The sequence below is a fragment of the Camelina sativa genome, chromosome 10 (assembly GCF_030686135.1).
Source record: "Camelina sativa cultivar CO46 ecotype springtype chromosome 10, ASM3068613v1".
Classification (NCBI taxonomy): domain Eukaryota; kingdom Viridiplantae; phylum Streptophyta; class Magnoliopsida; order Brassicales; family Brassicaceae; genus Camelina; species Camelina sativa.
This window is the reverse complement of record NC_141889.1, coordinates 26,131,651-26,145,817: the sequence shown is the minus strand read 5'-3', so window position 1 is coordinate 26,145,817 and position 14,167 is coordinate 26,131,651. Positions and strand designations below refer to the sequence as shown.

Sequence of the window (14,167 nt, the reverse complement as noted above, 5' to 3'; positions counted from 1 at the left end):
AGAAATAGATTATTGAAGAAACGTTCCTCCAAACGGGACGTTTTTGCTTCGTCCTTCGTTACACGTGGCAGCGTCTGTGTGGTTGGTGTTTTTTTTTGGGCGAACCCAAAATTCGGTCCGTCCAGAGCAGTTCCGAGTCTCTCTCTTGATTCTCTCCATCTCAACGGCGAGAGTTTGGCGATTCATCAAACGTCGGCGGTTTCATCCGTATTTTGTATCATCTAGAAGATTATCAGCTGGTTCCAATTGAAAGGAGGTTTGAGTTCCAACGCCATTTGCGATTTTAGATGATTTAGTATTTATGATGTAATCTTGATTTAGGGTTTTCGATATTGCTTTTGGGATTCGATAGTTTAGTCGCTTTGTTTGGATAGTTTACTCTCTGGGTTTAGGTAAATGTTGTCTCTGATTTTTGTTTCGATTTAGGGTTTTCGATTATGTTTTGGGTTTCGATAGTTGAGTGTCTCAGTTTTTGTTCGAATTAGGTTTTTGGATTATGTTTCTTTGTTAGCTAGTTTGAGTGTCTGAGTTTCTTGCTTTGACTTAAGATTGTTGTCAGTTTGTTTGGATTATGTTGATTCTTTTATGTTAAACTGAGTATAACCTTGCAATTGTTTGTTGTTCATGATTTTCCTCAGCGTCACGTGAAGAAAGAAACACAATAACGGGAAATCACAGAAGAAGTAGCAACAATCATCTAGTCAGAAGTAAATACTTGATTCCATTAGCATCAGAAATGTCCATTGGTTGTTGTTTGGTGGAATCGTGTTCTGAAAATGCTTTGGTTGTTGTATAGTTGATCTTTGTATAAAGGATAGCATCAGAAATGTCCTCTATGAATTTAATGGGATACTATTATGCTTTGTAGTTGTGTAAGTTGTCATAAATTGTGATTAGACTTAGGTAGTTGAAGGATAGGTCATTATGAATGGTAATTTATTACTTGATACCTTTTCACCTTTTAAACACCAAACCAGCCTTCAATCTTTCTCCATCATCTCAATAACATTTCCGATTCCTCATCATCTAAAACTCTTCTTCCTATGAGTTCTTACAATCCATTCAGTCAGTCCTCTAGTTATTTAGAGCTTCTCAACAGTCAAGGAGAGTCACTTAACCAAGAAAACTCTCCTTATGAGAGTTTTCCACCACCTGGCGACAATGGTGCTTATGAAATACCTCCTTGGAGCTCTCAACAATCCCAGGATGTACCACTTTCTCAAGAGACACCTGTCAGGAAGGATAGGAAGAAATGGAATCCGGCTGACGATGAAATTCTTATCAGTGTGTGGCTGAACACTTCAAAGGACCCGATTATTGCAAATCAACAAAAAGGAGGAAGCTTTTGGCAAAGGGTTATAAAATACTATGCAGAGTCTCCTCATTCTATAGTCAATGGTGAACAGGGGCTGAACATAAACTGTAAGCAGAGGTGGTTCAAGGTCAATGAGTTCACTAACAAGTTTTGTGGGGCTTATGCAGCTGCAGAGAGACTAAACAGTAGTGGACACTCTGAGAACGATGTGTGATGTCTAAATAATTAATGGTTTGTATCTATGGCCTTTGTATGATTTTGGGAATCTGTTTGTAAGCTTTTGGTTACCGAAAATATCAAGTCGTCAACATTTTAGTGTCACGGATCGTTACTATGTAGTCACAAGCATACAAAGGAGTCACATGCTTGGATATTTTGATATCACGGGTAACACAATGCTTGGATATTTTGATATCACAGGTAACACAAAGCATGTCATAACATTTCCTATATATATGTAGGTTCCTTTGTAACACAAAACCAAACAAACAAAATCAAGATCTCCACTTCTCTTTTTTTTTCTAAATGGCATCTTCATCATACCATTATCACTACCAAAGAGATTGTGTGGATGATGATTTTGATGCTTATTTTGATAATTTTCTTGAGAATTCTAATATCATTCAAGAACCAATAGAGCCAAAGAAACGGATTTTTATCCAGAGAAACCGGGAAGAAGGCCACAATAATCTTTGGAATAATTATTTCAGTGATACTCCAACATACCCGGACTATTTATTTCGGCCACGGTTTCGCATGCACAAGCCATTGTTCATGCGTATTGTGCAACATCTCTCTACCGAAGTCGAGTATTTCCATCAATCCTAGGATGCAACCGGACGGGCTAGTCTATCACCTATACAAAAATGTACTGCAGCAATTCGTCAATTGGCATATGGTACTGCGTCCGACTCAGTTGACGAGTATGTACGAATTGGTGCTTCAACAGCTCGGAAATGTTTGCACGAGATTACCGCCGAAATAATCCTGTTGTTTGGCGATGAATACCTAAGACGTCCCAGACCGGACGACCTAGAAAGACTACTCTATGAAAATGAAAAACGTGGATTTCCCGGGATGGTTGGGAGCATTGACTGTATGCACTGGGAGTGGAAGAATTGTCCAACATCTTGGAAAGGGATGTATTCACGATCAACCGGAAAACCTACAATCGTGTTGGAGGCGGTAGCTTCGTACGACCTCTAGATATGGCATGCTTTTTTTGGAGCTCCAGGTACTATGAACGATCTTAATATGCTAGATCGATCAAATGTTTTTGATGACATTCTTAACGGTAAAGCTCCGGAGGTCAACTACTTTGTCAACGGAAGGGAGTACAATTTGGCGTACTATCTCACCGATGGTATTTATCCAAAATGGGTCACTTTTATACAATCTATCCGGCTTCCACAAGGTATGAAAAGTTCTCTCTTTTCTACAAAACAAGAAGCTGTGCGGAAAGATGTTGAGCGTGCCTTTGGAGTCTTGCAAGCTAGATTCGCCGTTGTTAAAAATCCATCTCGTTTATGGGATAAATACAAAATAGCAAATGTTATGAGAGCATGCATAATACTCCATAATATGATTGTCGAGGATGAACGAGGTACATACAGTTTCCGAAACATTGTTTTTTAATTTCAACACGGAGAAGATGTGGATCAAACATATACCGTCGGTGCCGCCAGCTTGGGTTCAAATATGAGCACTACGATTACTCGACTTACAAAAATTCGGGATAAAAAAAGTCCATGAACGGTTAAAAGAAGATTTGATTGAGCATATTTGGACTAACTTTGGACATCTTCCAGATAATGAAGATTAATTAAAAAAATTCTATGAATTGAAGAAAATGCTTGTTTTTATTTTTGATGTTTGTATGTTTTATGTTTTTAATTTGTAATGTTTTAATTGTACGTTTTGTTTTTTTTTTTCAAGTTTTTGTAACTTTATAATTTTCTTATGTTTTTAATGTTAATGTCATATGTTTTATTTTAATTAAAACTTTAATATGTTTTTACTTATTAATTTAAATAATTAATTTTTACAATTTAAAATATTATTATTTTATTCAGGAGACCAATTGTGAGGGACACCAATGCTTATACCAAACTTAAGAAATTCTGAAAATAATCTTCTTATATTTGACGGACCAAAATGTGAGGAACACCAATGCTCATGCTCTAATTGATTCTCATAGAAAAACCATGAGAAACTTAGTGATAGACTTATCTTACAAATGACACCACTCTATTGATTTTGTTTTATCATTTTTTTTTTAATTTAAAACAAAAATTAAATTATATGAAATATATTAAAATAATATATTTGAGAACTTTTACTTGTTCTGCTGCCAATGCACAACTTGGTAGAAAAATAACCTATTTTCTTAAAACTGGCCAGGCCCAGTGACTTTTACCGTTGAGGTTGTCCAGGTCTTTTATTCCTGGTCACGACGATAGTCTAACACTCTAACTCTTGTGCTTACTTATATGTTAAATTGGCATTATCTCTTAGCTAGCATGCTTTCACAATTTAATATGAGTGATCTTGTTTATATTGGGGCCAATAATAAGCCGAACAATATATGGAATTGCGTTATGAGTTTTTTTTTTAACTTTCATGTGAGATGTTGAGCCTAGAAAAGAAAATGAGTTAACTTCAACTAAATTATGTTTTGAATGTAATCGAAATATAGATTGGTTCGTATTTGATCGAAGCAATCCAACTACTTAAATGAGATTCAGATTCAGGTCTCTTAAATAAGTGTTAACTCATAGCTTGTATATTTGATAAATGCTAATAGCGTTTGGTACAATTATTCTTTTATTTCAACTCTTCTACTTGTAGCCATAGCACTTACCAAAGGGTTCCGATCCATAACATTTGGTTGGGGGAAAAAAGTACAAACTTATTATGGTCGTTCTTGGGAGGCAAGTCAGTAGGTATGGTCCTGTACTTCACCACCCGAGTACATAAATTACAGCTGCAAGTATACTACTTTGTTCGGTTTAAGTTTAACCGATAACTGGAACCAACCTCCAAAAAACCGAACTGTCCAGTGGGGTCTTCAGTGGAGAAAGGATTCTGAGTCTATGACCAAACTAATGATTTCAGAAAGTTTCAAAGGATTCCATAGCTGCAGGAAAAAAAAAAAAAGATAAGTAAGACCGATGTAGTTGCGGTAACCTTGAATCATGCAGACCATGGAAACCGAGAAGTGGATCAAGATCAACACTGATGCAGCGCGCTAATGTCAAGGAACTACTACTACCTAACAATCTAACATGAACACATCGCATATAAACTATACAGTCCTTTGGTTCTTGATTTCATTAACCACCAACAAGTGCAAAGCCTGAAACACGGAAAATAATTTAACCTTTGGAAAGGGCTACAGAGTCAAAACATAAATCAATACCAGCAATCAATCTTCGATACCAAACTACCTAAGTCAGTCCCGGTTTGCCTCGATTAGTTTGGTTTACATCAATAGGATACCAACTTTCACTGGTCCAAAACAGTTTCTGCGAGAGTGACAAAAAAGCTAAATCCAAACCTATGAAGGAAACTATCAAACTAGACCCTTACAAAGAAACAACAACTGGTTATATCATCTTTACACAGTCATCTACTTTTAAGCAACTCTTTCACAAAAGCAAAAACCAAAAGCAGAAACACACACACCAACAACGATCTGTAAAGCAGTTGTAGAAAATAGAAAACAGAAACTTAAAGAAGCAATTGATTGAAGAATTAAGAATAAAGAAAGTTTAGTATAGACCAAAAAAAAAGTAACTCCCACTTCAAGAATACAATACCTTTCTTTTGTAGTCTTCACAAAGCTTAGCATCTAAACCAATTCCTCTCCTTAGCCACCAAGAAACCCCATAACTCTACATAAAACACTAACAAGCTTCTCCATTCTCAGTTTTAACTTCCATTTTCACCTGCAACACAAACACATATCAGATTACAGAAATTTTGTTGAGAAATGAGTGCAGACTGGGGACCCGTGATAGTAGCAGTGGCTCTGTTCATCCTACTGTCACCAGGATTACTCTTTCAGCTACCGGCAAGAACAAGAGTGATGGAGTTTGGGAACATGAGCACAAGCGGGATTTCGATTTTGGTCCACGCCATTATATACTTCTGTATACTCACTATCTTGATCATTGCCATACAAATCCACATCCATTTCTGATCATCTTGTAGTTTATATAACAAAGGCAGCTTCTTTGGTTTGAAGCTTCACCTTTCTCTATTTATTTTTCTTTCTTTTTGTTGCTAAAATCTCTGGTTCTTCGCTCATAGGGTCTCAAGCAGGGTGATCATAAAAGAGTTGTATACAAATAAAATAATCGGTAATTTTGTTTTTCCAAAATTCAATTTCAGCTCAAATCATACATCAAATGCTGATCTCTCTTGTGGCTTCAACATGTAACAATGCAATATAAAGCATCTTCTTTTTGCTACAAAATTTCCCTTGTTTTTTTTTTTTTGCCACATTTTTTCGCTAATCTCTGATTCTTTGCTAATTATGGTTTAAAAATCTATAACTTTGGATTCCACAATTCAATTTGTCAACTCTGAATAGCTCAAGAAAAGATCGAATCAAACATCAAATCTTCCTTATAACTTTAATCACAACAATACAAGCTTAATGATTAATACATTTTCAGTAATATTTCAATGCACCAACACATTTTTTAAAAACAGAGCAGAACAGAGTAAAAGTATACAAAATCCCTAAAAACAGAGTTCCAGATCTCAGAAGATTGATTGATTCCTGAAGAACCCAGATTCAGCAAAAAGGGTTACCTTTATTTATTCGTTACCCTCTAAAAAATTAGCCGGTTGTGATGTGGAGATTGACAGCGAGGATCAAGATCGTGTAAGCGGCGAAGAAGATGAGTGTGTGAACAGCGATGGCTTTACCGTTGGTTTTCATGCCGCCGAATTGGAGAGTATGGTGATGTCCAGGCAAAGAGAAGACGAGACCTGGAGAGAGGAGCACGAATAATACAACTCCGACGACAACTGGAGCCCAATCCGCCATGGCTGTGAACTGTGAAGAAGTAAAAGCAGATGCCTTTTGTTTTTTCTTTTCGATAAAGCGGTGGTCGTGAGAGAGGAAAACGGAAACAGAGTCAAAAGACAGAGTTGAAACGACGAAGAAAAGGTGAGGTAAGGCCTTTTGTTTTTTTTTTTTTTTTTTTAATTTTCGTTATTTTGTTCAGTTTTATTTTTGAGTTGATTAGCTATATATATTCCAACGTTACTATTATTTATTTATTTATTTGTCACCATCGTCATTTTTTTTGTAACGATAATTTTAATAATTTCGCATCTTTTATTATATTAAGTATGATTTTAAAAGTTACTAATTCATCAGATCATCATAAATATCAATTTCAAAAGTTATTAAATTATAATACATGTTAATTTACACAAATTTTAATTCTAAAAAAAAATCATTTAAAAAATCAAGTAAATAAAAAATTATTAATCATAAAACAAATTATAAATATAATCTTTTGATAAAGAAACATATAGTTACTAAAAGTAAATTTTCTACAATAATTTATACTATTAAAATGACAACTAATAATATGCAGAAAAAGCAGAAATTATTTTTTTTACAAAAATTCTATATATTGTCCCTACGCTTAAAGAAAGGAAGAAGAGAAAAAAAAATTAAGATAATCAAATGGGTAGAAAAAACATGGATTCTCTAGTGTTTGGGATTATCTCATTCGGATCTTAGATATATTAGAGATGTTTCCAAACACCATCTTTTTCTTAAACCTGTACGAGAAATCAAATACAAAAGACATCAGAATCCGCACGTACTATAAAAATGGCAAATAATAATATGCAATCCCTAATGAGCCTCTTTCGTATCATATCAATCAACCAAATGAAATCAAATAATTAACTGCATATATTTTCAGTTAATCACAAATATTCTCATTTCAAACAATCACAACAACCCTTTCGAATTAATTACCATTTGTTTTTCGTAATTAAATAGGCTAGATCAGTCATCACAACTAATAACGGAAACAATTGGATTGAATCCCTAATCTTACTATGGTATATCATATCAAACCAAAAATCAAATCAAAAACAGAAAATCTTAAATTGATTTCATTGAATATTCTACCTTTCACCCAAACCCAACTTCAAATGCTATAAAAACCATAAAATACAACGTAAATCTTAAAACGCATCAAACATATGAACAAACAAAATAGAAATTCACCTTGAAATAAGTCATGCGGCCACCGATGGATTCACAAATGTTTCGGAGCTCAAGGCCTTCAAAACAACATGGAATATAAGAGTCAAGATCGTTCATATATGGAAGCAATATACGACATACACTAGAGAGACAATAAAGATCATATTGGCTTATTCTGCAGTAAGTAATTCTCTCATTTTTCTTATAACTTATAAAAATATTTACTTCAAATAATAAAAAGAGTACAAGTTTTAATAACTCTGTTTAATATTCCATGATAGAGTTCGCTCAGTCATGCCACGGTTAAGAAGCAGCAGTTGAACAAATTCCAAAAGCTTATTGTTTTTGGTGAATGGAGAATAATTGAGAACTTTCAACTGAAAAGGTCATTAGGAAAGTTTCGTGCAACCAAACATCCATACAAGATGACCATCATGAACTCAACCGTTATAATCCGATGTGCTTCGATTTGAACCAATTTTTATTTGGATCTAGCTTCATACGAGAACATCCTCACTGAAGATGGTCTGAATGAACACATTTTGATTGGTAAGTCTAATATATTTTGTGGTTTACATAAATAGTTTGAACTCTTAATTTTATGCTATTAACTGAATCAAATTTTTTCCTACTTTAGACGTTGTTGGACATGTTGTTTCAATTGGCGAAATGAAAACATCTAAGCTCAATGAAAAACCGAAAAAGAGATTAGAGGTTATGCTGCGAGATACCAGGTAATAAGTTCAATTATTCTCCATATACTGTGTAATGTTTATTAACTAAGAAACCTGAAATACTAAACATTGTTAATTTAATGATGTTTTCTTAATGGTCAAACAATTTTGGTGGAGTAGTGATCAGCGTTTGTCATGCACCCTTTTGGGCAAGTTTGTCGACAACATGTGGACAACATGTCATAAGGCAAATGAGTCAATGTTCATCCGTTTGATCCGCTTTGGGAAGATTAACACATACAATGATATCTATTTTTGATCTAATACATTGTTTATGTTGTTATGTGATGTGTTGTTCATATTGTCTATTTTTAATGTGTAGGAGAGAGAACAATTGCAAATGCCTTTGATATGTCGTTGATGCTAATTAATCCAGAGTACCCTGCTGTTCAAGCTTTTGTTGAGAAGTACTATTTAAAATTCCCTTATGTTTTCAGTTTCAAGTAAATTACATATTTTTTAAAACTGGTGTTTGACTATTAAAACAGGCTGCCAAAGATGATGTGAAACTTACTTCCGGGGAAAGGAACAGTGATTGTCTAAAGCAATCACATGTAAAGGATGATTACATCAACCAGTTCCCACAAAACACTATATTAGATCTTCTCTAAACTACAATGGTAACCTGATCGATCTAAGAACTCTATCTAAATATGATTTTAAACATTTCTGATTTTTAGATTGTCTTTTAGGAAGGGAAATTTAAAATATTTTGTACTATCTACCACATCGATATGGAGTTTGAGTGGTATTACTTTACCTGTGCAAAGTGTAAGGGGACATGCTTTCTCATACCAAAAAAGGAGAATGAAATCATGACCGAAAACAAAAAAAAACTCTCTTTGAGTGCAAGACTTGCAACCAAGATGTTTCGAAGGTTATATGCAAGTACTTGATTTCGCATATTCATATTTGTTGTCATGTTAAAAATTACGAACGTTTTTAATATTAATCAATTGGTTATGAGTGCTTTACATATTTAGGTATAAACTGGTGCTTGATGTCATGGATAGCACTGGTAAGACAAGTGTATTCTATTTTACACCAATGCTATCAAGATAGTGAACCAAACTTCAATAGATGTACTTAAAGGACCTTATGATGAGGTAACTAACTATTATTTATTTACAATTGACCATTTTTAATCTCATAATAACTCCAATTTGAACAAACTTTACTAAATAAATATTTCCCGATTCAAGATCCTACTATTGTGCCTCCTGCCTTGCAAGCGTTGGTGGGGAAGACTTTCTTATTTCTTGCTTCTGTAGAAATATCCAACATTGTTGAGGGTAAAGAGACTTATAAGGTGTCCTACGTTGAGATGGGTGATAATAGTACACATGTTGACAATATTGAATAGTCAGAGATACAAGTTGATCCTAGGGATGTAATATCTAATGAAGTTTAGGTAAGTAGGTTTCTTTAAGTTTTTGTTTAAGATATGTACGTGTGTGAGTAATTACTTTTCAACATTTCAATTTTTTAGGATCAAACGAATAATAGTGTTACTGGGACATCTGTTACCACACCTTCATCAAAATGGAAAGAGGATTCTAATGATGATGCAACATCACAGTATTCAACATCGAAAAAGCTGTGCCTACCATCAATTAAAGAAGCCATTGAAGAAGCAAATGAGGGTGATCAAGGAAAATTAATCACTTATTCATCTAGCAGCAAAAACTTAACCGGAGACTCATTCGAATAAAATAAGGCTAAACCGCCACTAGTGCCATCAGGCTTAACGGTTTGAAGGTTGTCTATCAAGGAAAATCACTTATTAAATGGCTTCTTTGATTGATGGTAGGCACAGCTTTTTCGACGTTGAAGACTGTGATGTTGCATCGTCATTAGAACCCTCTTTCTGTTTTGATGAAGGTGCGGTAACATATGTCCCAATACCACTACTATTCATTTGATCCTAAAAAATTGAAATGTTGAAAATTAATTACCCGCACGTACGTATTTTAAACAAAAACTTAAGGAAAGCTACTTACCTGAACTTCATTAGATATCACATCCCTAGGATCAACTTGTATCTCAGACTCTTCAATATTGTCAACATGTGTACTATTATCATCAATCTCAATGTAGGATACCTTATAAGTCTTTTTACCCTAAAAAATGTTGGATGTTTCTACAGAAGAAAGAAAGAAGAAAGTCTTCCTTACCAACGCTTGCAAAGCATAAGGCACACTAGTAGGATCTTGAATCAAAAAATACTTTTTTTAGTAAAGTTTGTTTAAATTGGAGTTATTATGCGATAAAAAAATGGTCATTTGTAAATAAATATTACTATAATAGTCAGTTACCTCATCATAATGTCTTCCAAGTACATCTATTGAATTTTGGTTCACTATCTTGATAGCATTGGTGTAGAAGAGAATACACTTGTCTCACCAGTGCTATCCATGACATCAAGCACCAGTTTATACTTGCAATACATAAAGCACTCGTAACCAATTGATTAATATTAAAAACGTTCGTAATTTTTAACATGACAACATATATGAATATGCGAAATCAAGTACTTGCATATAACCTTCGAAATATCTTGGTTGCAAGTCTTGCACTCAAAGAGACTTTTTTTTTTCGGTCATGATTTCATTCTCCTTTTTCAGTATGAGAAAGTATGTCCCCTTACACTTTACACATGTAAAGTAACACCACCCAAACTCCATATCAATGTGGTAAATAGTACAAAATAATTTAAATTTTCCTTCCTAAAAGACAATCTAAAAGACGACAAGAAAAAAAGACAATCTAAAAATCAAAAATGTTTAAAATCAGATTTAGATAGATTTCTTAGATCGAATCAGGTTACCATTGTAGTTTCGAGAAGATCTGATATAATGTTTCGTGGGAACTGGTTGATGTAATCATCCTTCTCATGTGACTGATTTACACAATCACATTTTTTTCCCCTGAAAGTAAGTTCCAAATCATATTTTGGCAGCCTGTTTAATAGTCAAACACCAATTTTAAAAATATGCAATTTAGTTTAAACTGAAACATAGTACATGATCATCATGATATTTTAAATAGTACTTCTCAACAAAAGATTGAATAGCAGGGTAATCTGGATTAATTAGCATCAACAACATATCAAAAAAATTGAAATTGTTCTCTCTCCTACACATTAAAAATAGAAAATGTGAACAACTTATCACATAACAACATAATGTATTAGATCAAAAATAGATACCATTGTATATGTTAATCTTCCCACAGTGGATCAAACATATTACCATTGACTCATTTGCCTCATGACATGTTGTCCACATGTTGTCAGCAAATTTTCCCCAAAGGATGCATGACAAGCGCTGATCACTACTCCACCAAATTTTTTTGACCATTAAGAAAATATTAGTAATTAACAATGTTTATTATTTCAGGTTTCTTAGTTAATAAACATTACACAAACTATGGAAAATAATTGAACTCATTACCTGGTATCTCGCAGCATAACCTCTAATCTCTCTTTCGGTTTGTCATTGAGCTCACATGTTTTCATTTCGCCAATTGAAACAACCTGCCCAACAACGTCTTAAGTAGGAAAAAACTTGATTCAGTTAATAGCATAAAATTAAGAGTTCAAACTATTTATGTAAACCACACAATATATTAGACTTACCAATCAAAATGTGTTCATTCAAATCATCTTCAGCGAAGATGTTCTCGTATGAAGTTAGATCCAAATAAAAATTGGTTGAAATTGAAGCACATCGGGTTATAACAGTTGAGTTCATGATGGTCATCTTGTATGGATGTTTGGTTGCACGAAACTTTCCTAATGACCTTGTTAGTTGAAAGTTCTCAATTATTCTCCATTTCTCCATCCACCAAAAACAATAAGCTTTTGGAATTTGTTCAACTGTTGTTTCTTTAAAGTGGCATGAATGAGAGAACCCTATAATGGAGTATTAAATAGAATTATTAAAACTTGTACTCTCTTTATTATTTGAAGTAAATATTTTTATAAGTTATAAGAAAAAGGAGAGAAACTTACTGTATGATCAGCCAATATCATCTTTATTGTCTCTCCAGTGTATGTCGTATATTGCTTCCATGTATGGACGATCTTGACTCTTATCTTCCATGTTGTTTTGAAGGCCTTGAGCTCAGAAACATGTGTGAAACCATCGGTGGCCGCCATGACTTATTTCAAGGTGAATTTCTATTCTTTTTGTTCATAGGTTTGATGAGTTTTAAGATTTACGTTGTATTTTATGGTTTTTATAGCAGTTGAAGTTGGTTTTGGGTGAAAGGTAGAATATTTGACGCAATCAATTTAAGATTTTCTGTTTTTGATTTGATTTTGGGTTTGATATGATATACCATAGTAAGATTAGGGATTCGATCCAACTGTTTCCGTTTTTAGTTGTGATGATTGATCTAGCCTATTTCATTACGAAGAACAAATGGTAATTAATTCGAAAGGATTGTTGTGATTGTTTCAAATGAGAATATTTGTAATTAACTGAAAATATATGCAGTTAATGATTTGATTTCATTTGGCTGATTGATATGATACGGAAGAGGATCATAAGGAATTACATATTATTAGTTGTCATTTTTATATTACGTGCAGATTCTGATGTCTTTTGTATTTGATTTCTCTTACATAAGAGGGTTTTTGGATACACCTCTAATATATATAAGATTTGAAAGAGATAATCCCAAACACTTAGGATCTACGTCTTTTCTACCTATTTGATTATCTATTTGCCCTTATTACTTTTTTTCTCTTCTTCCTTTCTTTGGGCGTAGGGGCAATATATAGAGTTTTTGTAAAGTTTTTTTTTCTGCTTTTGTACTTCCCAATTAATAGTATAGATAGAAAAAAACATTGCTTCATATATTTCAATGACACATTTATGTAAATGATAATGGAAAGTAAGGGCATTAATTAAAGGGCAATTGTCATAAATACCATTAAAATAGGTTTTTATTCCAAAAATATCACTATTTCGTTTTTTCGAAAAATACCACTAAAATGTAAAATTTTCCAAAAATACCACATAATTGAATTAAAGTTCTAATACTAAAAACTAATTCATAAATTCTAAATATTAAACCCTAAAACTAAATGTGTCAACCCAAACCTAAAAAAAAAAATTATACATCCTTAAAAGTCAATTTTTTGTGTTTGTGGTAATTTTGAAAAAAAAAATTGTGGTATTTTTGGAAAAAAAAACTAAAATGTGGTATTTTTGGAAAAAAAAACTTTTGTAGTGGTATTTAAAGGAATTTCTCTTAATTAAAAATGGTACAGAAGCTCTGTGAACACGACACCTCAGCATTTTGGTGAGAGTGCTTCTCTTTTAATATATAGGGGATGTAGTCTTTCATACCTTTGTCATATATATAGAGAGGAAGAGGTCATTCCAATATATTGAACTCAATTAGAATTTTCAAACATGAGCACTACAAATGGAAACCAAAACTGTGAAAAAAAATGAAAAGTCAGTCAACCAAAGGAATAGAACTGTTAGGAATAATGATCAGATTGTTATGATGCCGAAGACGCTTAGAGATGAACCTCATATACGGCTGTACTAGCTACACTAGAGGTATGGGTCAACTAACTAAATCAATGTGTAAGTGTAAAACTCATATTCAGCTTCGCATACATATTTTTCCATCATTGACTAATATTATTTTACAAAATATAAGGACCCCATTCTACAACTGTAACACTCTGATCGCCACCTCTTCGTAGACTTCATGTCTACTTCAAATCCATAAAACCATTTTTTTTATATGTATCATCTGTTCTCACTAGGTCCGTGAACCCATTCATATCTAACTATCAATTTGCTATACTTAAGAGCTTTAAACATTTGTATAATATAATATATATCTAGTAGATAA

The 14,167-nt window shown here is 33.4% G+C and overlaps 4 protein-coding genes across 4 annotated transcripts; 3 read left to right on the top strand and 1 right to left on the bottom strand.

Moving 5' to 3' along the window:
* Positions 1–1,043: 1,043 nt before the first annotated feature.
* On the top strand, positions 1,044–1,529 carry LOC104720670 (glutathione S-transferase T3-like). The gene has a single exon (XM_010438548.1). It carries the CDS (start codon positions 1,044–1,046, stop codon positions 1,527–1,529), a length of 486 nt encoding a protein of 161 aa, XP_010436850.1.
* Positions 1,530–4,075: 2,546 nt separating this feature from the next.
* LOC109126904 (uncharacterized) lies at positions 4,076–6,514 on the bottom strand. Its single transcript, XM_087470541.1, has 3 exons — positions 6,134–6,514; positions 5,134–5,262; positions 4,076–4,451 (listed from the first exon to the last, which is right to left on the bottom strand). The coding sequence occupies exon 1, from the start codon at positions 6,369–6,371 to the stop codon at positions 6,162–6,164; it is 210 nt and encodes a 69-aa protein (XP_087326667.1). The 5' UTR covers positions 6,372–6,514; the 3' UTR covers positions 4,076–4,451; positions 5,134–5,262; positions 6,134–6,161.
* On the top strand, positions 5,256–5,792 carry LOC109126785 (uncharacterized). Its single transcript, XM_019230595.2, has one exon. It carries the CDS (start codon positions 5,307–5,309, stop codon positions 5,514–5,516), a length of 210 nt encoding a protein of 69 aa, XP_019086140.1. The 5' UTR covers positions 5,256–5,306; the 3' UTR covers positions 5,517–5,792.
* On the top strand, positions 6,370–10,001 carry LOC147937390 (uncharacterized). Its single transcript, XM_087468782.1, has 9 exons — positions 6,370–6,390; positions 7,838–7,958; positions 8,052–8,105; positions 8,194–8,290; positions 8,411–8,499; positions 8,613–8,733; positions 9,274–9,308; positions 9,493–9,599; positions 9,780–10,001. The coding sequence occupies exons 1-9, from the start codon at positions 6,370–6,372 to the stop codon at positions 9,999–10,001; spliced, it is 867 nt and encodes a 288-aa protein (XP_087324908.1).
* Positions 10,002–14,167: the final 4,166 nt, after the last annotated feature.

What these genes read in the sequence shown, in the direction of transcription:
- LOC104720670 (XM_010438548.1), top strand. Translation starts at nt 1,044, where the DNA reads ATGAGTTCTTACAATCCATTCAGTCAGTCCTCTAGTTATTTAGAGCTT.
- LOC109126785 (XM_019230595.2), top strand. Translation starts at nt 5,307, where the DNA reads ATGAGTGCAGACTGGGGACCCGTGATAGTAGCAGTGGCTCTGTTCATC.
- LOC147937390 (XM_087468782.1), top strand. Translation starts at nt 6,370, where the DNA reads ATGGCTGTGAACTGTGAAGAA. An exon ending in TGGCTGTGAACTGTGAAGAA is followed by an intron (nt 6,391 to 7,837) that starts GTAAAAGCAGAT and finishes ATTCCATGATAG; the next exon opens with AGTTCGCTCAGTCATGCCAC. An exon ending in AAATGAGTCAATGTTCATCC is followed by an intron (nt 8,500 to 8,612) that starts GTTTGATCCGCT and finishes TTTAATGTGTAG; the next exon opens with GAGAGAGAACAATTGCAAAT.
- LOC109126904 (XM_087470541.1), bottom strand. Translation starts at nt 6,371, where the DNA reads ATGGCGGATTGGGCTCCAGTTGTCGTCGGAGTTGTATTATTCGTGCTC.